The sequence below is a fragment of the Lepisma saccharinum genome, chromosome 8 (assembly GCF_977018435.1).
Source record: "Lepisma saccharinum chromosome 8, izLepSacc3.1, whole genome shotgun sequence".
In the NCBI taxonomy this organism is placed as follows: domain Eukaryota; kingdom Metazoa; phylum Arthropoda; class Insecta; order Zygentoma; family Lepismatidae; genus Lepisma; species Lepisma saccharinum.
In genome coordinates this window covers 68,168,448-68,193,706 of record NC_139236.1, presented here as the reverse complement: position 1 = coordinate 68,193,706, position 25,259 = coordinate 68,168,448, and the positions used below count along the sequence as shown (strand labels likewise).

The 25,259-nt window shown below is 38.4% G+C and overlaps 1 protein-coding gene across 1 annotated transcript; it reads left to right on the top strand.

The window, feature by feature from the left end:
- The first annotated feature begins 13,253 nt into the window (after positions 1 to 13,253).
- LOC145991084 (uncharacterized) lies at positions 13,254 to 17,452 on the top strand. The gene is made up of 3 exons (XM_083126811.1): positions 13,254 to 13,430; positions 14,286 to 16,679; positions 17,157 to 17,452. The coding sequence occupies exons 2-3, from the start codon at positions 14,300 to 14,302 to the stop codon at positions 17,426 to 17,428; spliced, it is 2,652 nt and encodes an 883-aa protein (XP_082982937.1). The 5' UTR covers positions 13,254 to 13,430; positions 14,286 to 14,299; the 3' UTR covers positions 17,429 to 17,452.
- The last annotated feature ends 7,807 nt before the right edge of the window (positions 17,453 to 25,259 follow it).

Genomic DNA, 25,259 nt, shown 5'->3' with positions numbered 1-25,259 from the left:
CCACCCTAGGTATTTTGATTGCCCAGTGTATCTAGTGAGCTTTCCTCAATCCACCACCAGAAACTCCACACATGCTCAAATGTATCTGCAAGTGTCAAATGAATGCAACCTGATTGCAATAACTCCAGTTAGAATTTAAAAAGTTATTTGTTCCCCATTCATTTAACCTGTTGACCAACTGTAGTGTAAGGAAACCAATACTTGGAAGTAATTTCCTTTTGCAAGTAGTAAGTCCATTACTTTTTTCAGGTAATGAGTAACAAAAGTAGCAGTAACTTTTCTGTATATCTTAACAGTATTGAGCACAAGTATGGTTTGCAAAAGAAGAATTAAATTAAAATAAATTCGTAATTCTTTTTGTATATACATTTTTATCAGTAAATTTTTGGATTATGTATGTTTTTATTTATTAAAATTTTACCAAAATTCATGTTAATTTTAGATGAATATCAGTAAAGCTTGCAGGACACAATGCACATTGTTACAAATAACAATGTACAATAAAATAACTTCACAAAGACAGTAAATATTCTTCTGAAATGAAAAACTGGAGGACATTTTAACAATTTAAAAACTTTAAAGTTTGCCATTGCCAATATTTAGTTTTCCTTCGAGACCAGAGGAAATGTAATTGACGCCATAATTCAAATATCCAGATGTCGTTTATGTTTTTGTGACGTATGTTATCAATGGGTGAGGTCAAAGCAAACTATTATAGGTGGCAGCAGCCCTGTTGTGTCCCCACGCTTTTAATGCACAATTGTTCTCCCATTCAAATACATAGGGAATTTTATGCTGAACGTGCTACTATTACATTAAATTACAAGTTTAATTTCATCTTAACCTCGGAAATTATGTCCGAACATGATTGCCGTGAAACTGAGAATTTTAATAAGACGATCGTCAACAACAGAAAAGATATGGAAACTTAAAATTTGCACAGCACCTGTTTATGTCACTTACAATTCTCACAATTTAAGTGCTTTATTCCTGTGAATCTGGTAAAGAATAATCCATAATAATTCCACGCGTAGTAACATATTTTTCGAAGTCACCCTTCTGACTTTTTAAAAACGCGTCCCCCCCTCCTTCTTTCCTCTTTTATAGCCTTTGGAATCCTGATTGAAATTTACGAAATTTGTCTCGTTCCCAAGACATTTCATTTTCCACATTCGCGATTCTAAACACCCGCACGCACTATTTTCTCAAACAAGAATGTCACGGAATGTAGAGAATGATTTCATTGACTTGAAACATGGTATCTGGCAAAATCTGCAAACACCCCTTCTCTGGAGGGTTTGTCAGGAAATAAAAATAAATTATCTCCAGATCTTTATTTCTAGTCATCTGCGGGGGAACATGCCGACCCAAGGCCCGTTGACCCCACCGCCTGCCTTGAAAGGTCTGTTTATAAAGCCCCCCTTTGGAAATGGATAGAGCTGTAAAGTTTGACGTCAGAGACGCAGAAAACATAGAACGTGCCTGCTTAAAAAGTGAAACATGGCCCTGGACAGGCAGGGGCCAGGGGTCCTAAGCCCCCTCTGAAATTTGGTAAAACTGCTTTATAAAATTTGTTTGGAGTAAAAATGTAGACAGCAGATATTATTTTGCTGAAGACTTGATCAAGGTTTAATTCACATAATAAAAAAAATATCACTTTCTTTCATCTGATTTACGACCCGAAGTCAAAGTAGCGGGAGGTAATTAGAATATTCTCTCGGCTTCAGCTTTGTGGGAACAAGGGGTGTGTGCAAGATATTGGGAGAAAAAACGTATTCATATTAGGGATGGCCAAACGGATCCGGATCCGGGTCTGAAAGTTTCGGATCTGGATACGGATCCGAAAGTTCCGCATCTGGATCCACATCCGAGAGTTCCGGATCCGAAAATTTCGGATCCGGATCCGGGTCTGAAAGTTTCGGATCTGGATCCGGATCCGAGAGTTTCGTATCTCAATCCCATTATAATATTACCACACCTTAAAAGGTATTATGATCTTCGATTACAAAGAATTTTTTCATTAGTTAGTCCTACAAGAATTTTTTTCAAGTGTTGTTCCTAAAATACTTTGCTACGCATCGGCTAACACACTCGTGCACCAAAATAATCTTACTTGTTTAACATAAAATGTCAGAGGTGATTTTGTAAATGCCATTGAAACGAATATGTATTCATTCGAATGTATTGGAAATGGGAACACACATGAATGTGAGACATTCCATTCCAGGATGAAACCTTTAACACATATAACAAGATAGAAATGTTATACAAAAATTATACAATTGTTCTACAGTTACAGTTTTACAAATTAAAATAAAACATTATAATATATGCAGTGTTATATAATTACAAAGCGTAAGACTAACAAGGGAGGTTATCTAAGTGTCGCCCTCCGATTTCTATGAAACTTGGCAGGCGTATAGTGGGGCCCAAAGGAAGAAATACGTGTTTCTTTGTTTCAGCTAAAAAACTGTTTTAGGGGGCAAAACCCCCTCAAATGTCAAGATAAGGACAAATTGAAGTGAGGATCTGACCCCTGTGTCCCTCCGATTTCCATGAAACTTGGCAGGTGTATAGTGGGGCCCAATGGAAGAAATACGTGTCTTTTTGTTTCAGCTAAAAAACGGTTTTAGGGTGCAAAACCCCCTCAAATGTCAAGATAAGGACAAATTGAAGTGAGGATCTGACCCCTGTGTCCCTCCGATTTCCATGAAACTTGGCAGGTGTATAGTGGAGCCCAATGGAAGAAATACGTGTCTTTTTGTTTCAGCTAAAAAACGGTTTTAGGGTGCAAAACCCCCTCAAATGTCAAGATGAGGACAAACTGAAGTGAGGATCTGACCCCTGTGTCCCCCTCCTCAGGGTTCCTACACAAAATCATGCAAAATTTTAGGATCCGGATCTGGCCATCCCTAATTCATATGAATGATATTTCCACATTTTCTGTCTTCCATTAACTTAATAAAACCCTCTCCCCCCAAACACACACATATAGTACTGTTAAACGTTTGAAAATGGACTTGCTTTATAAAGGTACCACTGATAACCCGTGACACCCCCCCCCCCCCCCCATCCTCGAGATAACTTCTGGCTACGGGCCTGAAGTGAAATATGCTTGTGTATTTTTTTATTATTACATTCGTTCGTTTCTTCTGAGAAATATATCTTTCCGCAAGTGTATGTTGAAACTACTATAGTGGAACCACCAGCAAAAGAAAACAAAAAAAACCTGCGCAGACCCGCGACTTCTGTGCACCATACTCCCGCGAGGAGGGGAGGGGCAGGGTGGACCATGCTTCCTTATGGCCCGAGCTGAACGGATCGAGGGAAAGGTGCGTGAAGGATTTTGGCCGAAGGTGTTTTTGTTTGTGGTCGCTCTATAATATATAATTTAGAAAACCTGATATTTCTTTTTCATGTTTCCTTCCGACATAAAGTAGCGAAATCTTATTGGAAAGACAAATTTGAGGTAGGAAATTGTACGTTTGCCCTTTATTTTTTCACGAGAGTGCTACGAGCGCTGTTTAAAATCTGAAGTGCTTTGAATACCATCCTATAAGGGACTAAATAAGAATGAACGCCAATCCTGTGTTGCGAATTGCTCACCCCGAAAAGCCCAAATGAAGACACCATGAAAAAAAATTCTTGCAAACTGAGTGCTGTGCAGTCACAATTAAGAGGCAAATGATTGATTGTGCCAGCAATAGGACTGTTCTCAAAAGTATGTTTATTCCAGCTTTTCTTATTTTGCGTCACTTTTCTGCTTCTTTAGGCACATTGTAACGATGAGCACAAATGATGGTTAGATTAAATTAAAGAAGGAACACTCACAGAGAAACACCCATGCCCACCTCTCTATGAAATTTCTGGATATTCACAATGAAATGAAATTAAACACTGAAGTCCAGGCCAGGATTTGAACCCGGAATTTTCGGTGGGGTTGACATCTCAACCACCTTGACCACTAAGATGGGCTCATCTTCAAATCACAATGACTGACCAGAGAACTCAATTAGAATGCCCTAGATAAACTTTTCTTACAAACTTCGTGGGATGGAGATTTTCTTTAAGAAAAAAAGGAAACTGAATGATAAGCACAAATAACCTTACGCCACGAGTACTGTAAACAGGTAGACAAAGTCATGTATGATTTACAACCAATGTATTTACCAATTTATCGTGTAGATGATGGCCTTGTCTCTTCCTCTACTCGACTATTACAAATGACGACAAGTTGTTAAACTATATTCACAAAGTTTCGTGGGGAAACGCTAATAGAGCAAACGTAATTTGCGGTTTGCTTGGATTATGAAGAATAAATATTATGAAGATGGTAGATTGAGAGAAAAAAAAAGCGAGAGCATTTTTTGAGAACTCTATATTTAATCTTGCTGGGATGATATTAATGATGCAAAAGCACTGAACGTATCCATAATTTCGAAGTTCTTCACATTAATGCTTCTACAAACAACTCCAGCCCTCTGAGGGCCAGGGTGTGACAACAAATTTTCCTTGAGTGACCGTGGTCTGCACATCGAGTCCCATCGCCGCTGTTTTCTGTCTTTGGAGACCACCACATCATCTTTTCAAGCAACTCCTCAATTGTCCTCACGATGCTGTGTCAACCCTAAATTTTGAGGGTTCCGATCGGGACCGCTCTGTCTAAAACTAGAGCGCTAGCCACTAGTCTATGCGCCGGTGCCATCTTCACAGTAATAGGTATGCTTAAATTATTATTGTTTTTTTTTTTAAATCTAAAGTAACTTTTTCTAATTTCATCTACCATCGTCGTCACAAAGAACAGAAAAGTGCGTCTTCTTATCATTGCGGTGTCCATTTGCCTACTTGTTTTAGGAGTTTTTAGTGCCTACAAATTCGCACCCAAACTCATTACTTTCTAAAACGAGAGCATGCCGTGCTTTGCACTACTTGAAGTACCAAACACTCGAAGACAGTTTCATATTACCGGCAGAGAAACCTTGCTGCGGTTTTAAATACGGTGGTTTGAAAAGAGCCCAAGCGGTCCTTCAGGACTTTGAGGCCGACTCTTCTTTTCAACTTTTCTGAAATTGGCTAGATCGTAAATTCCAAACGGGGGCGGCACACCCTCAAATGTTTTATCTTTCAGCTTGAAGAGTAGACAAATAATCATTTTATGGTGTCTGTCCTCTATTGAGCAAAGTATATGACAGGAAATCGAGGAAAGATAGATTCAGAAATACGTCGCTGTTCCTTGTCGGCGAATTATGACTGATGGCTTGACAAGAATGGACACTTGTCCGTTACCAGATATTCAACTTTGTGATGGTGGAATTTCTCGTTTCACAGGAATTATGTTTTTCTTCCTTCTCATCCCTCTATTCGAATGAAATCTCGCGTGCACATACAATAAATTAATGCATTACTAATTTAGAAGCGCGAGGCCCTGTGCATTGGCACGCGTCGCACACCCCTAACGGCGGCCCTGTATCTATATTTAATATTTATTATTTAGAATAAACAACACTTTCATTTTAATACAATTAAAAAAGATGGAATATTGCATCACCTTCTGTTACTTGAACTTCCTCTCAAATTACGCTATATCGCAAGCCGTTGATCATAAATATTTCCTCATTGCTCGCCACTCCACTCGCGGCTCGCCACCCGCCATCCTCATATAGCTTTCCTCTTCTTCCCTTTGCCTCACGACATCGAAACACAGAAACGCTGTATTCTGTGGCTCAAACCTGTGGCGACCAAGGTTCAAGTTTGCTCAGCGATCAAGTGAGCAGCGCTTGTGGAGCAACGTCTATTTGGCCGACAATTAGCTGAGCGATCACATTGCTCACTGAGTGCTCAGATACTTGACACCCCCCAGGTATGCTAAAGGATCCGCCCTTTCCAGATTTCACTAGCGTGCATCAGACTGGTGCACCAAAAATGACGTCAATTTCGGTGAAATTCGGAAAGCTTTAGGGGTGTGCGGGATTCCGAAAAGTCGGGACCAGGATCGGGAAACCAATTTCCCGTCCCGATCCCGACTTCGCGAAAGGAATTCCCGAGCAGTCGGGAAATACCGAATGGTAATTTTAAAATGTCGTTCATTCTCGACTTTTTTTTTTCATTGTAAATGTCTGGAACTTGTCGGAAATTGTTAGTTTTTGTACCAGAAATGCAAAAACAATCACGTAAGGTGGAAATGACGAGTAGAGTTCGAAATTTCCAGAGCTTCGGGAAATTTTGAACGTTTTTCGTCCCGAATGTCGGGATTTTAAAAAATTCCCGTCCCGACCCAAAAAATTCTGTCCCGCACACTCCTAGAGTTCGCCACCACTGCTATTGTTGTTGTTGAGTTGGTGTTTTAAGTCCACTTTATGCACAATAAGGTTAATCGAGCCTGGACCTATAGTTTAAAGTGGGATCCGAACCACTATGAGGCCTCCACCGGGTATCGAGCCCGGGTCCCCTTGATTACAAGGTGACAACGAAACCATTGCACCATCAGGGAGGCACCCATCATGTTATTAAGCTTTCAGACTGGAGCAAGATCGCTAGCCACTGGAAATCGAAAATCCTACCCAATGGCGCAATGGTAGCGTCGTCGCCTTGTAATCAAGGGATCCCGGATTCGATACCCGGTGGGGCACATAGTGGTTTGGATCCCACTTTAAACTGTAGGTCCCAATTAGCCTTTCTGTGCATAAAGTGGACTTAAAACACCAACTCAATCAATCAAACCGAACCACTATGTTACTACGGTACCGAACCCGGAACCCCTTGATTACAAGCGACGACGCTACTACTGCGCCACCAGGGAGGCCCACCCAGCCCAGGTGCCTGCAGTCTCGTACCTCAACCACAGATTATATCTCAACTTCACACACTTCGTTGCTTCGAGGCGAGTATATAAAAGGGGGGTTGAATTTTTTAAGTTGATGCAAAAGAAAAGGGATAGGACTGAACGTATACCTTATCCAACACAAGCCCGTTCCTCTGTGTTCCGACGTCACGTTACCTGCATTCGTGGTTAGGTTAGGCATTAGGGGTGTGCGGGACAGAATTTTTTGGGTCGGGACGGGAAAAATTCGCAATTTCCCGACAAAGTCGAGAAATTTTCGGGACAAGAAATGTTTGAAATTTCCCGAAGCTCTGGAAATCTCAAATTCTACACGTCATTTTCACCTCAAGTGATTGTTTTTGCATTTCTGGTACAAAAACTAACATTTTTCGATAAGTTCCAGACATTTACAATGCAGAAATCGTCGAGAATTAATGACCTTTTAAAGTGACCATTCGGCATTTCCCGACTGCTCGGGATCCCGAAAAGTCTGGAAGTCAATTCCCGAAGTCGGAATCGGGACGGGAATTTTATTTCCCGATCCCGACTTTTCGGGATCCCGCACACCCCTATTAAGGCTGGTTTACATTGGTCGAGTAGATGGGAGAGTAGCTGGAGCGAGTAAGGTAAAGCGAGCTACTCTCCTCGTGTAAAAAACTGGGGAGACCACTGGAACCAGTACTCGCTCCAGTAGTCAGGACAGTCGAGTGGCTGTCCACGGAGGACAGCGACTCGACCGAGTAAACGCTTTCTGAGGACAGTATAGAGTCTGTGTTGTAGTTGTGTCTGTGACTGTCCATGGAATTTGTGTCGATTATATGTAGGAACAAACAAAATAAACTACGGGCGTATGAAGTTGAAGAGATGAGACTTGATGTATTTGGCGTAGGAGAAATAACATTAAAAATAAGGAATTTACGTTTAACCAAGAATGATCGAAAATAGAAAAATCAAAGATTTTTTTTTCCAGACATCTTGTGCATTATTGTATTCATTTCTCGTGAAAAAAAGTGTAAACCGTTTCAGAACTTCTTTTTTTTTAAATCGACAACGACGTCGATGGATTCATTCTGTGAAAAGAGTTTGCTGGAGTCGAGTAGAAAGTGTGTAAACAACTACTCGCTATAGAAGGGTCAAGTCGAGCAGACAGGCCAGTAACTCATACCAGTAACTCTCCCGCTCACTCGACCAATGTAAACCAGCGGATTGGTGGGATGAAATCATTCGAGTGGAAGCTCTTGTACTGATAAGAACGTGCCGCTTACAAGTGTGACAGTGGGCCCGTTCCGAAAGTCGCACGAGTTTAACGCGTTAAACGAGTTATGGTAACTGGCCGTTCCATAAGTGCTTCCGTGCGTTTCGTGAGTTTCATTATGCTGTCCCAAAAGTCGCATTCCGTGCGTTTCGTGCAAGAACGAGATTCACCAAACGCACGGGCCAGGATGCTGGTTTGTTCCGTGAAAATCGTCTGCTCCTTGCAGACAAAGCGCGTGCTGATGGATTGAAACTGCACTAGTTCGGAAAATGTATTATAATTTTAACAGATAGCGATATGAAGCAACATGCACAAGATAAGTATGCCTTGACCGTTCTTAGAATGTGATTAAAATGAGTAACAGTGGTCATAATAAGAGTTTATTTTTGCCATAAGGACATCCCTTCCGCTGACGCCATGCGGAAACTTTCTCTAAACAAAACGCTGCGCCTGCGCTTTCGCCTAGCGTGTCCCATAAGTCTGTAAAATAACTGGTTTCACCAGATTCACGAGCCCAGTTAATTTCGTTTAATGCGTTCGTTTCGTTAAGACTTTCGGAACGCACCCTGTGTACCGCGCTCCTACGTAGTGAAACGCTGAAACGTGTCGCTTCAGTGGTCGAGCCCAGGCACACATGTGGAGTTAATGACATTACGGACCCAGCGGCGGCAATTAGGAAATTTTATGAACAACTTGCCATCTTCTGATGCTTTGAGTGCAATAACTCGGAGTGTTGCCAACATTAAGCTGCAACTTGAAACATATGAAGATTTTGGAAAAATTCAAAGTACCATAACCCATCTTGAGGGTACAATAGCAGCAGTGCAAAGTGATTTGACAAATGTACAAGAATCCCACTTGCCCGGTATTGTAGATACCCTTGTCAGTGTCCAGCAACAGATCACAAAGCTTGAAAACCTCAACACTGAATCTGAGCTATCTCATTTTCATCATTTGATCGATGATATCCAAACAAAACTTGAAATTTTACAACAATCAACACCCTCTCAGGCAGATATAGCCCTGCTCCAAAATGCTATGCAAAATGTGGCTGATGCTTCTGAATTAAATAATGTAAAATTGGCACTTGAATCTTTGCAAAATACTGTATCAAATCTGCCTACATCACAGGAACTTAAAAATATTAAGAGAGCTGTGAATCGCATATTGAAATCAGAAGATATCAAGAATATCCAGACAGAGATCAAACAACTCACTCAGACAGTGGCCACTCTACCAACCAATCAACATATTAATGAACTGCATGCCCTGTTTGAGGATATCAGAAGACAGGTCCATGATCTTACTGCTCAAAATTCAAAATTGGCAGTTGTTGAAAATTTACAACAAATTGTAGCTAATATCAAGCAACAGCTAGGGACCATGGAATCTAATCAAGCAAATGCTCTGTCTGTTTTTGCCACCCAGCTACAAGAAATTGTGCAACAATACAAGAAACTTGTTGTGGACATAAAAATCAAGCCAGGCCATGATGATGTTGTTAGGACCATCAATAAGCACCTTGAATCTGTAACAAGCAGATTGCTTACAGCAGAAAAGGAAATAACAGGCATAATCGAGAATCCTAAACATACAGTAATTCTTGAATTGTACAGCATCCCCAACAAAGAATATGATTCACCATTTACACCAGGAGGCAAAATATATATGCTGTCCCCTGCACAATTTTATTACCAGTTTTTTGTTGGGGGCACACTTAGACCAATCAAGATCAAATATTGGCTACAACCACAGGCACACCACTACCCCACCTTATCAATAACAAATGCTGACAACAAACCAAAAATCACCAGTGTAGAGTTAGAGGATTTTACAGACCCCAATGCATTAGAAACAGCCTATGCTGAAGATGATGGCTCTCTGGAATTTCATATACAAATAGGGGACAAATTATATTTAGAAAATCCTGTAGTATCTGCTGCTGAACACTGCTGAAGAAAATTAAACACGGGAATGAGCCATATAACGTTATTACTCAAGGATCAGTATAAATTTGCCGATCAAGTATCCAAAAGAACATAAATAAAAAGTCACCATTTTGGTCACCATTACCGGACTATAATTATGGGACAGAGGGAGTATTTTGTTGTGTAGACACCAAAAATGACACTTAGTATGCTCCAACACGTGTAACGGTCGGATTGACCATTACTGGTTTTGGTAATATGTTAATTAATTGCTGGCCAGCTACAAGGTGTAGGGTTAAGTAATATGTTTCCATGAGTGTACTTTTATGTTATTATTGCATGTAAGTGTATATGCTTATTGGATTGTGCTTTGCTGGATGTTAGATTCCCCTGCTTTTTACCTCCCCGGTTGGGGGAGCTAGCTGTCTTACAAAAGACCGTTGGCAGTGGAATTTTCCAACGCTACGGGGTCCACGTCCACGGACGTTTACCCCGGCTATAAAAAAGGCCAGTGGGCTTTAGCAAAAAACAGTGTTTCCCCATTGATCGACGAAAGAGGAACGTCTCCTCAAGTTTAGTCCACTTCTGGTGGCTAAACTGGATATAATAATGTAGCATCTGGTTAAGCCAGCCCCTGTTGCTGTCCCAAGTCCCCTTTTAGAAAAAGCTTTGAATATGTGGATATTTCCGTATTGAATAATTGATGCCCAAAAGAAGGAGTGAAGGCGTAAGAAAACGCATTAGTAATGAACGGAATATCATTTAAGCTGAGGATAGGCCCGCAGAGATAGTTATGCTAACTCTGCGGTAAAGGAAGTACCGATGGTTATGCCATAGGTGCGCAATTATATTGATTTAGAGATTTGGTAATTTGGTCTATGCAAGACACTCCTGGAAACACTATGTAAAATATGTATATATATAACTACGTATAATAAACCAATATATCCTACGAGAATGTTATGATTTCAAGAACTACGGTACTGACCATTTAACAACTTGTATATTCACTTTCTGTACATGTGTAAACGAACCAGGGACATAAAAATATAAATTGTTATGTGAAACCCCCCTTTCGTAATTCCGGCGCAAAAATAATCTGCTCGCATGGCACCCAGGGTGAGGTGAAAGGGGAGATTAGAAGGATTAAAGTAGGAAGAAATCCAGAGGGCCGGATAGAAACGAGGGATAGGGGGGCCGAACTTTCACACACGAAACAATTTTACATAATTTTCATTTGCATTATCTCAACACTACTGAATTTCCTTCAATTGGTGTATAAGCATGAGCAGGAGGGAGAATTTTTTGTAAGGATCAGAAAATATTGCATATTGGACGGGAAATGAGCAGAATTTTCTATTAAGACTTTTCTCGGTTCTTATTTTTCTTCATCCGAGATTTTCTGATCGGTCAGAAATATCGAAAATTGAGAAATTATTTCCTAATGCCCAAGTAGGAACTGAAATTGTTTTCCGGAGTCAAGTACCAAAATTTATGTAGTCACGGTAAAAAAGAATGGGATGAAGACTTCAGCAATAATGTCTCATTGCCAAAGGCGCAAAGATTACTATCTACTGAAGCAGTCATGATTAATTATGTAAGTATTTCACAACGAGGACAGTATGTGCTTCTGTTTAGATATTATTGTTTAATGAAGGAGTTCACCATGTCAAAATTATGATTTAAGATTGTTCATAGATTCATTAAAATCAGGCATGGAAGCAGTACTGTGTCGCAGAGGAAATGTGTCGCCGTGGGTTTCATGAAAGTGTACCCACCATCACTGAAAAGTCATGAGGCATCTAGCGGCGTCTCAAGGTCTTTACATTTCTCACAGTATTAGGAGGAGGTCTTACGAAATATTACTGTTTACTGTGTTTGTGAAACAGCCCACAAACAGAAACCATCAAGGAGAATGGAATATGAAATATGTGCCCATGGGCGTCCGGAAGGGGAGGGGGCAAGGGCTCCCCCTGGAAAATGAAAGTCAACCAAATTATGTATTTCACACATATAATTTCATTTTAGCCACAATAATATGTGTTATTAACACCATAAATTCAAATTTAAGCAATGTTTTTTTTAGGGAACTACACTCTTTTGGGGGGAAATGTGACTTGTTTGTCCCCCTGGAAAAAAATACCTTCGTTGCCCCTCCCTGGAAAAAATCCTGCGGACGTCCATGTATGTGCCCCTGGGAGAGCCAGAGAAGATTTGTCTCTTCTCTCCACATCAAACTGGGGCTGTAGAGAAACATTGTAAAGGCGATGGAAGGGGGTTCAGTAACAACAAAGGAGTTTGGAATCTACAACAGCAAGATGAAGAATATGATCTTTGACTTGAAGCTGAAGATTTTTTAATTAGCCACCTGCGGTTCATTAAGAGCAGTAATGAGTGTATTTCGGGAATAGAAAGACGATAACTATGATTTTTTTCAAGTGTCGGTGTTGGTGAAATGGGTTACCTGATGGCTCTAGAATGTCATCTCCCCTTCATATCTCGACCATGGACGTCCGGAAGGAGGGGCAAGGGGTTACGCCATGGAAAGTGAATGTCACCCTAAAATTGTATATTACATACATATTATTTCATTTCAGCCACAGTAATTTTATGTTAATTATTGGAAGGGTGTTGCAGGAACATGATAACTTCAAACTGAAGGAGTGTTTTTTGAGAGGGGCAACACTATTATGGGGGAAGATATGCTCGTTTGATCTCACCTAGACAAAATATCTTGCTCCCCCCTCCCTGAAAAAAATCATCCACGATCTCAACATATTCCTGCAGAACTTAGGTGATGTGAGTGATGAGCAGGTTGAGCGGTCGCATCAGAACATTTCTTGAATCGACATTGAAAGAGAAGTATTTTATACGTACATGGGTAATTCTCCAAAAACCTAGCAATATCATGTCCAAGTATAATAACTCAAGAATGACTTGACTTAAAAAGTTTACTTTTCTTTTAATTTGTAGAAGCAGTTGACCTCTAGCCATCCCAATGTATACAAAAAGAAATAGTTAATTATTTTTTAATATAAAATATGTATAAGGGTCTAAAAGTCACTCTCCTGGTATGTCCGGATCTTTTGTTAAAACAAACTATACTCATTTAAAATGTTATCATTAACATTACATAAGTTTCATTAATATTATTCATTTTTACATAGTTGAAGGTATAAAAAAACTTTTTTTTTTAAATGTAATCATTTGACATGATCCTGTTACACCACTTCAAAGTGGGTCCGAAGTTTTCATGTCACTCTCCTGGCTCAAGGAATTTTTTAAATATTTACAGTGAAAGAAAAGGATTTTTTGGTTTGTTATCTGGCAACAATGTTTCTTTCAGCCATCTTGTTTGAGCTGTAGAGTACTGTGGAAGAGCTACTTGTCCTTGTGTTTTTATCAAATTGGGAAGTTCCAAATTCAGGTTCGTAACATATTTTGCTGTCATTCTCCTGGTTAACTTATTTATAACAAATAATAACCCAAATATTTTGAAATAACTATGATTATGTGCCATTAAGCAATGTCATCACCTGACAGAAATTTGTAATCTCAACTTTTGCCCTAGGCTTTGATTATTAGGCCTAATCCATCCAAATGTCACACTCCTGGCTGTCACACTCCTGGCAATAATATCACACTCCTGGTATTTCTTGTGCCAGGAGCGTGACTTATCAGCCAGGAGAGTGACACTTATCACATGAAGGGAACAAATTCGGATCAATTTCATTGTGTACATTCGATTTGTAAGCCTATACAGCTGCTGTGCACTATCACAGAGTAATGGAGCTTTTACATCAGGCCCAAGTTCTGAATTTTACAATTTTTATCAGGCCATTTTTACTTACCCAATATTGATCCTATAAAATACATAAAAATATACTTTTGAGCACTGAGCTGGGTGACCATTCAGCAATTCTTAAATAGTGCAGCCTACATTTATATAGGCTAACTTTTTCAATTGTTTCTATGTGTTAGCATTTTGGCCACAAACTATAATCAAAATTACATTTTAAGATAGCACAAAAAAAAAATTATCATTAAATTGAATCTGGCCATAGGCTATTTCAATATTGCACTGCAGGGTATATTTAAAACCTAGAAAAAACCCATACCTAAAGAGATTTTTAACTAAACCTAAATTACATTTTTAATTACCTTTATTGGACAATTTATGCAATTTGGAACACACTGAATTATTTAGTTTGATTTAATTAAATAAAAATAATATTAAAATAAAGCCATCAAATTTGACATCAGTTTAAATAATTTCTTTCAGAGTCATCACTAATAATGGCAGGAAAGAAAAAAAAGACAACACAGTCTAGAGAGGAGAGGCTAATGAAAAAGAGAGAAGCTGAAAGGAAAAGGTACGAGAGATTGAAAAATGACCCACAAAAATTGGAAATTGAGAAGGCCAAGTGGAAAACAAAATATGAATCAAGAAAAAACAAGGGAACAGTGAAACTAATTACACAACAATCAACAAGAGACCAAAGGGCTACAAGGCAACAGTGGAGAGTGCGCCAAAAGAAACACAGAATGAAAAGCAAAATTCAACAGCAAACAAACCAGTTTGTAGAGAATAACACACCCTCTGATAGTGACCCTGATGATCCAAGTCAAGAACTTGATCAATTAGTAAATGGAGAACCTGTTTCACTATCACCAGAAAGTAGGCAGGCTACTCCGGATCCAAACACAAACCTCACCAATGGAAGTCCTCGAATCCAAATTGTTACTCGTGCCTCAAGTAGCATAACTCCAGACACAAATAAGTTCAGCGATGCATCTTTATATGTCATGTCGAAAAACTCCGATGGCAGGATAGCTGAAACAAGGAAACGAAAGCGTCGTAATGATGTACGGAAATCGAGAGAACTGAAAAGGCTGAAGCTGGATTTAGATGCATGTGAGAAAAGAGCTGAAAAATATCGGAAGCGTTATGAAAGGCTGTTGAAGAAAGAAATTGAACAGAAAAGAAGACTGAATAAGGAAGAACAGATGACACCTCGCACAAAAGTTAAACATTTTCTCCAAGGCAGAACTGTTGATGAAGATGTAAGACGAGAACTGTTCACAGGAGAAGTCATTAAGTCACAAATAGCTCACACATTCAAATCCATCAATTCTTACAAGACCAAAACAATCCTGAAGGAGTCTCTGAGTGGAAAGATAATAAAAAAGTATAGGATGCAAAAAGCATTGCCGTTTATCCGAATTCGTACTGTGGTTGCCCACAATGAGAATAAATTGAAGCAAAGGATCAGGGAAAAAGTTGACCATTTCTTTCATGATGATGAAAATACCACCGTCAGCCCTGGAAAAAAAGATTTCATTACCAGAAATAAAATTAAAAAGCAGAAAAGATACCTCAATAATACAATGAACGAGCTGCATAAACGATTTAGAAGACAGAACCCTGGTGTTTCTATAAGTTATTCATTTTATTGTAAATTACGTCCGTTCTGGGTTGTCAAACCAAGTCTTAAGGGCAGAGACACATGTTTGTGTAGAGTACATCACAACATGGAAATGCTAGTCGATAAACTGAACAAGAGTAAGGTGATTGATGCACAGAACCCAGAAGAATTGGCTGAAATTTTGTGTTGTGAGAAAAATCGCGAGGCTTGCCTGTTGAGAAAATGTAATGACTGCAACGAAAACACGATTCCTTACAATGACTTCAATGTAAATGATACTTTCACATACCAGAAGTGGATGTTGCATAAAGAAAAACGTAAAATCAAAGACCAAGAGAAAACTGTTCAGATTATCAAAAAGGATGCAATAACAAGTACTATTGGAAAAGCCATTGATGATTTGGAAATGTCTATTAAGAAGTTCATGATCCACATTGCAAACATTAGACATCAGCACCAGTATTTAAGAAAGCTTAAAGAAAATCTGAGTTGTGAGGAAGCATTAATTCACATAGATTTTAGTGAAAACTATGCACTTAAGTATGCTAAAGAAGTCCAGTCAATGCATTTTGGTGCTTCAAGGAATGAAATTACGCTTCATACTGGTGTAGCATACCACATGACTGAGGACAACACTTCAATAAAACCAGTTTCTTTTTGCACACTGTCAGAAAGCCCTCGCCATGATCCATCTGCAATTTGGGCACACCTTGAGCCTATTTTGACAGACGTGCTACAAGATAAAAGAATTACAGCTCTCCATTTCTTGTCCGACTCACCATCCACTCAGTACCGAAACAAAAAGAACTTTTACCTACTTGAAAAATACCTACAAGAGAAATTCCCCAGGATCAAAAAGGCAATTTGGAACTTCACAGAAGCTGGTCATGGAAAAGGTGCCCCTGATGGGATAGGTGGCTGCCTGAAACGTACAGCGGATAACATGGTTTCCTTGGGATATGATGTTAACAACATCATTATTCTTGAGAAAATTTGGAAAGAAAACTGTCCAAACATCAAATTGTGGGTTGTTGAGGAGGACATCATATTGAGGGTTGATTCATTTTTGTCATCTGCGGGCGATTTAAAAGCTGTGAAAGGAACAATGAAGGTTCACCAGGTCACAGCTGCACTTGGAGAGACTGACACAAAGATGAACTACAGGACCCTAAGCTGTGAAGAATGCAAGGCTGACAAAAACTGTGAGCATTATGGAATCTTTGTTTCAAACTCAACTCATCTGACACAAGGTAAGAAAATTTCTTTGATTTTATTTGACTAAGTTTAGTCCACATTGTATGTTCGACAATTTTTTTTTTTAAATTTTTCATCTACAATTTATAGTAGATTTTGTAGTATACCTACAATTTTAGTTTTTGATATAAGCATAAGTAGGCCTACATAAATCTAATACCGGTACCTACTGTATGTTAAAAGTAAAATAAATTAAATTGTCTTGATTTCTCAAATTGTTAGTAGACAAAGGATTAAAAGATATAAAGAACAATGCATACTTTAATCATAGAATAAGATAAATAAACTATATATAAATGAAAAATAGTAGAACTCTAAGTGGGCTATATAATGAGGTCAGCAGTTAAAGGCCAAATTTAATTTCAAATTATTTAATGTTTGCAATAATTTAAAGTAGCCCTGCTACTAACATTCACACATTAAAAGTTATCATTATATAGTAAATTATATGTTAGATTTTATTTTCATTTCAGCCCAGCTGATGCAGACTTACAATATAGGAGAATGGGTCATATTTCACTATGAAAACCTGATATTCCCTGGAGAAATAATTGAACTTGGACCAGGGAAACTTTTCATCAATGCCATGGAACCAAGCAATTCCAAAAGAACATCCTGGTCTTGGCCGAAAACTAAAGACATCCATGACTACCCCATCGAAGATGTCATAAAAAAAATTAACCCTCCAACACCCATTGGAAGCAGCCATAGAGTTGCAAATTTCTGCTTCCTGGACAGTTTTTAGGCTAAACCAATACCTTGTTTTTTGGCCGCTTTCGTTGTGTTTTATATTTTTGGCTCAGCTTCAAGTTATGGCTGATCTAGAGGCTTTACTTTATCTTTCAACAGCTGTATTCAATTTTATAATTTAGTAAATAATAATTTTTCTATTTTCCTGGAATGTGTGTGTGTTTTTTGGGGTAATATTTTAGCTAAGCTACAACAGTACTAATTATGTCACTCTCCTGGTATCATCCGTCACTCTCCTGGTGGCTGAAATTTAAATGCCTTGTTTCAACCACTTTGGAGCATGAAGGTGTATTCCCCTTATTTTTCCCTTGTTTATGATCTCATGTAGAGTAAGTGTGATTTTTTTCAGATTTTTTAGAACAGTTTTGAAATTCGCAAATTTTTGCTTTCAAAATGTTCACTTTTTGGAGAATCACCCACATATCAAAAGTTTGTACAAGAGCATATGAAATCATATATTTCCTTTTTATATATAACTAATATTGTGAGTATTGTTGACAGCACCTGAACAATTTCATCTTCCAATGGTGGCACTGTTCAGTGAGACATGTCACCACTGTACGTACAGTTCTTTTTCTATTTCAGTATATATATGTAGCATAATGAAATATGAGTATAACACCTAAACGATAGCTGTCAGACCATCTTAATGGTCATTTTCAGATCAGCATATCCGTTTCCATAAAAGCCAAAACCTCCCGGGCGTCGCCGCCTTGTAATCAAGTGGTTTGGATCCCAATCCCGATTAACCTATCAGTGCATAAAGTGGACTTACAACAACTTAACTCAACCTATAAAAAGCCACCTTATTTTGCACTGGTGGCAAGAAAAATTTGATTTTTTTCCTCTAGTGACATGAAGGGCTGATTACTACGAGTAAGACTCCTACACGTTCATCTAGTTCTAGAGAATGATATAATTTCAAATTCACACAGTGATCCATGGAGGACGATGGCTGTTTCTTTTTTTTTTTAGGGGGGGAAGTTACTTTGTAAAGGGGAGATGTAGTACTTTGTAAAAGTCACTCTTAATACCCTCTTAAAAGAGTAAATGGTGTTATCGTCCGATGAGTACACATTGTACTTATTGTTCTGTGAGCAACTGAACTCAGAATCCATCGTTGTAAGGTCAGAATTTCAACTTGAGCCATGGTGACGTCATCGCCTAAGTTGTTGTATGGGTCATTCATACAAAAATGTACTAAATTTAAACAATAAGACTCCATGGTTTTATGCATTTAATATACTCAGAAAGTTTTTAATTTTAATGCTAAGATTAAGTTTAAATCACCATTTATATAAAATTAATTTAGTTAATTCACCTATGTGCAAGTGCAATTTAGACCAGGAAGATGCTCACCATGCTATATTTCAATGACCACTTTATGCCAATAAAAGGGTGATCTTATTCAAGAATCTAATAAAAAAAGGAATACCTCTACCAACCTCTTTATCCTCTTTAATATTGTCACCATATGTAACAATTGTATTTATCATTTTTAGATTTTTTCATGGAATTAATGTAGATATATGAAAACTGTATATATTCAAAATTTGTAATTTGATGACACAGTATCATGTTACATGCTTGACTTATTTTTAGGACACTTGGTGTAGAGCTGGTATAACAGCTAAAACCAATAAAGTATGAACGAATGATTGAATGATACTTATATCGAGCCAGCAAAAAGCATTCGCTTAGCATTATGGATTTCTGTTTACGAAGCTCCATAACCGGGTTTCTTGTCCCAGCAGCGTAATACAGTCAAGGAAGTGGGACAATGCCACCACTTGAAGGCTAATGCTGTCCTTCGACGTGAACGGTACATAGAAAGCGGGAAACGGAACTAGAACTGCTACAATAGGAACAACCTAACCGAAGTTATTTTGTGGTTTTCTCCAGTTACTCCAGGCTAATGCTGGAATAGAATTTTTAACCAGGCGCGGGGGATAGAGGCGATCTCCCAACTGCCAGACTGTTGGATATATTACGAGTATTACGTCCAATATTTTCGAAGACTCAAATGTTGTGTCTTTTATTACGAAGCTTAACAGGCTCGAGAATATTTTTGAAGTTTGTTTTAAGTTCATTTGATGCTAACGATAGGCTAATCGGAACTAGCCCTACAGTTTAAATTTCGATCCGAACCACTGTGCAATGTGCTTCAAAAGGGAATCGAACCCGAGACTCGTTGAGAGAATTGGTTTTTGTTTTCTTAGTTTATTCCACAGCGTGCTACGATGCCAGGTGTCCCTGGTTCGAATCGATCAATTTCATCATATCATCACTCATCCTCATATTCATGATTAGACAAGAAGTGGTAGAAATTCCAAGCAAAACAAACTAAATCAATCAATCCATCACTTTGTTTATTCATTTACTCCTCATACCGATCGTTCAGTTTACCGTGGCCATGAGAGGAATTATGCATACAATGATAACCATCTATTCCAACCATCGAACCTATTTTGACAACAATACTCTAGAACATGGAAATCAGCTTGGTTCTTGTTTGCTGCATGAAATATTGTTCATATAAAACAGCGCAAATGTAGGTTAGAATTGATTCTCGACTGAACATCGCCCCTCCCAACTGTAACTTCTGGATCCGCCACTGCTCTTTATGAATATTAAAGGAGGATAGTTCATTGTTCCTTCCACCAGCAAAAAATTAGCATTGTTGGGAGCTTATTAGAAAGCACGCTGGAATTCCTAACAACTACATAGCACCCTATCCTGAAGAACAACCTTGCATCAAGTATTGCCTGTTGAGTTTTACAAATACCTGGTTTATTCTGTCAATAGGAATATCAATTAGAGCAATTTAATGTATGATTTAATTATTATTACGTATGAAACAGGCACGTATCCAGGAATTCCTTTCGGGGGGAGCTCAACACCATTTTCTTAAAAAAGGGGTATAGTAAGAACCTCACAATTGTATGTTCAAGACCAGTGGTGGCAATTGGGTTCCAAAATTTGGGGGGGGGGGTGCGGAGGTCGTTGCAAGGAAAGTTTACTTTCTCTTGGTAGACAAGGCTTAACATTAAGAGGCCATAATGTTGAGGCAAGAAAATAAAAAATGGGGAGCAACTATCCCTTAAATCGTCGCCACTGTAAGGCTGTCATTTTAATCAGAACGTGAAATCGGAACAATTTTTACCACTCGACTCATCTGTTTCCATGCATTAACATTGTGTGCTGGAACCATCTCAGTATGTGTATTTGTCCATTCTTCTCATCAGACATAAAAACATCTATGGTGTCTTTGAGTGTTTTTACGAAGCTGTTACACATGCACGGGATGGATAATCCACTCGACAATGTGAGATTCAAACTGTGGGCTGCGAACTGGACGCAGACAGCTCTCTGATTCGAGCCTGAGCACCACTAATGTGTCTTGTCCTCCCATGTTTGCAGCTCTTATAAAAGCCGAAACCCACCAAATTGTTCACATTCAGACCTTAGCACTCACAAGTGTTCAAAAATGCCTGTCCCAGCTGTCTTGTCATATATCGGCACGAAACAAAGGAAGTCTATTCGAATACAGGTGGATCACGAAACAATTAATGCACAGTGAAAACCCTTCCGTTCCCAACACATCTAATGTTTAGTCTACCAGTATGATCAAATGCTTATTCATCGTCGTGCAATGTTCAAGCCTCTAGATATTTTTCATTAATGTCTAATCACAACAATAAGTTAGAAGAAAGAACTCGCATTTTCACAACTACCAATATTCTCGTTTTTCTTCATCACTTCGAAAATTGTTTATCGAAGATATCTGCTATACTACAAGAAAGCAATCCAAAATTAAAGTAAAAGTTCAACTGCATGTATACCCAACGTCATTTACAATATTGGAGAGACAGAATACTTAAAAATTGTTGTTTCAATCGAAGGTAAGGGCGTGGTGTATTGGTTAGAGTTCTTGAAAGCATTGATCGCGGTCCCAGGTTCGATCGTCCTTAGGAGGTGTTGTTTTTTTAATTCTCCTTTTATTATAAACAAGAGCATGGTAACATTACTTGTAAAAGCAGTGTATAGTGGCTACATTGTTCTGCAATTGGATTTTATAAAAACATAAACAAACAAATGAATTGACACACGTTCAAAAGGATATTTTCATGTATAAGATCGTGAATTATGATACTCTAACACTAATTGTGTACTGCTTCAAAGACATTGACAAATATTAATGAAATAACTATTTATATTTGTGGCAATTCAGGACATACTAATTTTACCCCTTTTCCCACTCGAGTTCAATGCAAGGATACCTCCGCAAATATCGAATGAAAAGTTCTCATCATGTGCAATTCTTCATTAAATGTTTTCGCCGAGTCGTACTACCTTCGTTTTCTTTGTTACAAACAAGTATTGTTTGCACATTATATGTAGGAGGAGAGTTGCATTTACATTTCACATTGGTCAGCTCCTTCCACTTACTTTCAGGAGCGAAAGCTTGTAGGGTAGTGTTTACCATTCAAGACTGTCAATCTGATGGTCGTAGGTTCAAACCCTTCCGGCGGCAGAAAATTTTCGTAAGTTTTAGACCTATCCCATTGTGTTCATTGTCCACGCCGTGTGAAACGGAATGATTCAGTTTGCAATTGACGATGGGGGGAGGGGAAATATTAAATTACAAAATCTCCATTTCAACTAACCGAGAAGTGGACAAAAATTGGATAATTCTTATAAATTTTAAAATTACATTCATGTTTTTAGTGGTATAATCGCAGGTAAAATAAAAGATCTTACATGGAAGATTTTACCTTGCTCTGAACTAAGCCAAAAGGCATTTCGCACCGATCTAATACATTCTCCAATACATTTCAAAATGTTATTGAATGTTTCATGTCGATAATTTGACCAATGCATCAATTCTTGACGCTGAGACGATATTTTCTTCTCCTTTCGCTTTCTCTTTCTCCTGTCCTTTGTCACCTCTCGTTTTCTCTCACCTCTTTTCCTTTCTGTAGACTCATCAGCGATGAAATACTAGAAAACCTATTCTTTTTCTTTCAGAAAGAATTTTGTCACTTGCGATATAATAGTGATATTTTTAATACATCTATACACTAATACTTGTTTTTATTTCTTTCGCGTATTTTATAAATATTTATTGTGCATGTGGCAACCCTGAAATTCAGCCTAACTCTACTCGCAACCCACGAACGCCTTCTGTAAATTGGGTTGCCTAGTTTAAAATGTCGTTGTCCTAAAACTTTTGAGAGACACTGGACACGATATATATATATATATATATATATATATATATATATATATATATATATATATATATATATATATATATATACACGACATACATACATACAAGTACAAGCGCTATTCAAGTTACGATCGGGTATGTAAGTGTATGTGTTGATTGATTGATTGATTGATTTGCTTCATTTTACTTCACTTTTGTCCTCTTTTGGCTAATTTGCGAAGATGGTGATGAGTGATGATATCATGAAATTGATGAATGGACACTCACAAACATCCATGCCCAAGTCGGGATTCGAACCCGGGACCGTATATATATACACAGGGTGTCCCAATAAAATGTATACACTTTTTAAAAGCTCAAAACTACCACACTTTATGTTATTTTTTCAGGTATGACTGCTTAAAATAATGGCTGAAGTCAGACTAAGCTTTGGGGAAAGGAAATGTATTCAAAAGTGTTACTGGAAGACTGAGAACATAAGTGAAGTGCAAGGACAGTTTAGAAGGGAGTTTCAACGAGATGCACTAACACGACTCACAATTGCTCGTTTGCGAGATAAGTTTGAGGTGGAAGGAACTGTTCACAATGTCCATAAGAAACATTCGGGAAGACCACGGACATCCAGCAGCCCCACAAGAGAAAGTCATCGTTGAGCAATCTCCTAGAAAATCTGTTCGGCAAGCGGTTCGTGAGACAGGACTTCCAAATTCGAGCGTCCATCGCATTTTGCAGCGTTCCCAATGGAAATGTTTTATTCCTAGATTAATCCACGCTATCAACGAAGATGATCATGACCGGAGAATTGAATTTTGTGAATGGTACCGAGTAAAATGTGCAGAGGACAATCAATTCCCATACAAGATTGTTTGGAGTGACGAGGCCACATTTAAATTGCAGCTACTGGGCAACTGACAATCCTCATGTGACAATGGAACACCATGTGAACGTACCAGGAGTTACAGTGTGGTGTGGTTTGCCAGCATTTGGTTTTAATTGGACCTTTCTTTTTTGACCATACCGTGACTGGTGCAAATTACCTCAAATTGCTACAGGAATCCATCATGCCATGCATTCAAGAGATGTTTAGGCACGAAGAATGGTACTTCCAGCAGGATGGAGCACCTCCCCACTACCATCACGACGTGAGGGCTTATCTTGACGAAAATTTGGTGAACAGATGGATAGGACGAAGAGGTACCACCGAGTGCCTCCACGCTCACCGGATTTGACCTCAATGGACTTCTTTTTGTGGGGACACCTCAAACATAATGTTTACAGCACAAAACCAGCTACAATCAATGAGTGGAAGCAGCAATTGAAAGAGAATGTGCCCAAATACCAGTTGAAATGATTAGGAACGTTCTTGATTCCATTGATGAGCATTATCAGCTGTGCCTGGATCATAACGGCCAATAATTTGAACACTTCCGATAAATGGCTGACTTATACATTTGTCTACTTTATTTTGAATTACCACACCTTTCTGTACCATAATAATTGTTAGTGTTATATTTTTGGGACACTCTGATGTGTGTGTGTGTGTATGTACACACACACACACACACACACACACACACACACACACACACACACACACACACACACACACACACACACACACACACACACACACATGCATGTATGTATGTAATACATACGTGCATATACGATCGTAACAATAACGTTTGTTGTTTCAGCGAGTTCAATTAGAATTGTATAAATGTTCAGATATAATTTTTTACAAGGCCATGAACGTCTGTTAATGCTTCCGTGGCCGTATTTAATTATCTTCATTATTTTCCTGAAATTGTCATTGTTGCAGGGACCGTAATGCGCTGTAAGTGATGTTACATCACGAAATAAACATTATTTGTGCAATTGACGATTATATAAATAGCCCACTCGACTTTGACTCGCCCAAGAACATGACTTGAACATTTCTGTGCTGTATACGTGGTCGTAAAAAGTTCATAAGTTAGAAACAGAACTGAAAAGTGAAACTTGCCTTATCTTTATTGCTAAACAATTACACCCTTTCTGTTTTAACGATTAACCGTAGTTACTTCATCATCTTTTTGAGCATTAGGTATATCTTGTCTTGTTGGCTTTTTAACTCTTACCACAAGGCAGAATAGACAGGTATAAGTGGGACTGATGAGGTAGACGTTCCTAGGAGTATTCGGAAAGTTAGTTCCAAGTAACTGAGTTACAGTTACTTGGCTACTGAATTACAGTTACTTGGTTCCATAAGTAACTGAGTTACAGTTACTCATTTTAAAAACCAACTCAAGAGTTACTGAAACATGAAAGTTATGCTTCGGCGACGAAGCATACAATTTTTAATATAGATGGAATTTTATGACAGTTGGATGAGCCTATAATTTGTCGAATTTATAAGCCATTATGAGCTACATTTGAGTTTTATTTCTATTATATCTAATTAATATTCGGATAATAAATATGTACAATAAGTAAGAATTGTTGCGAGTAGATATCAAAATGACACTATGAGCGCATCTAAATTTAAGGGATAAAATATTAACAAAAACCATTAACTTTTATATAAAAACTATCAATTTTTGCACTAGAAACC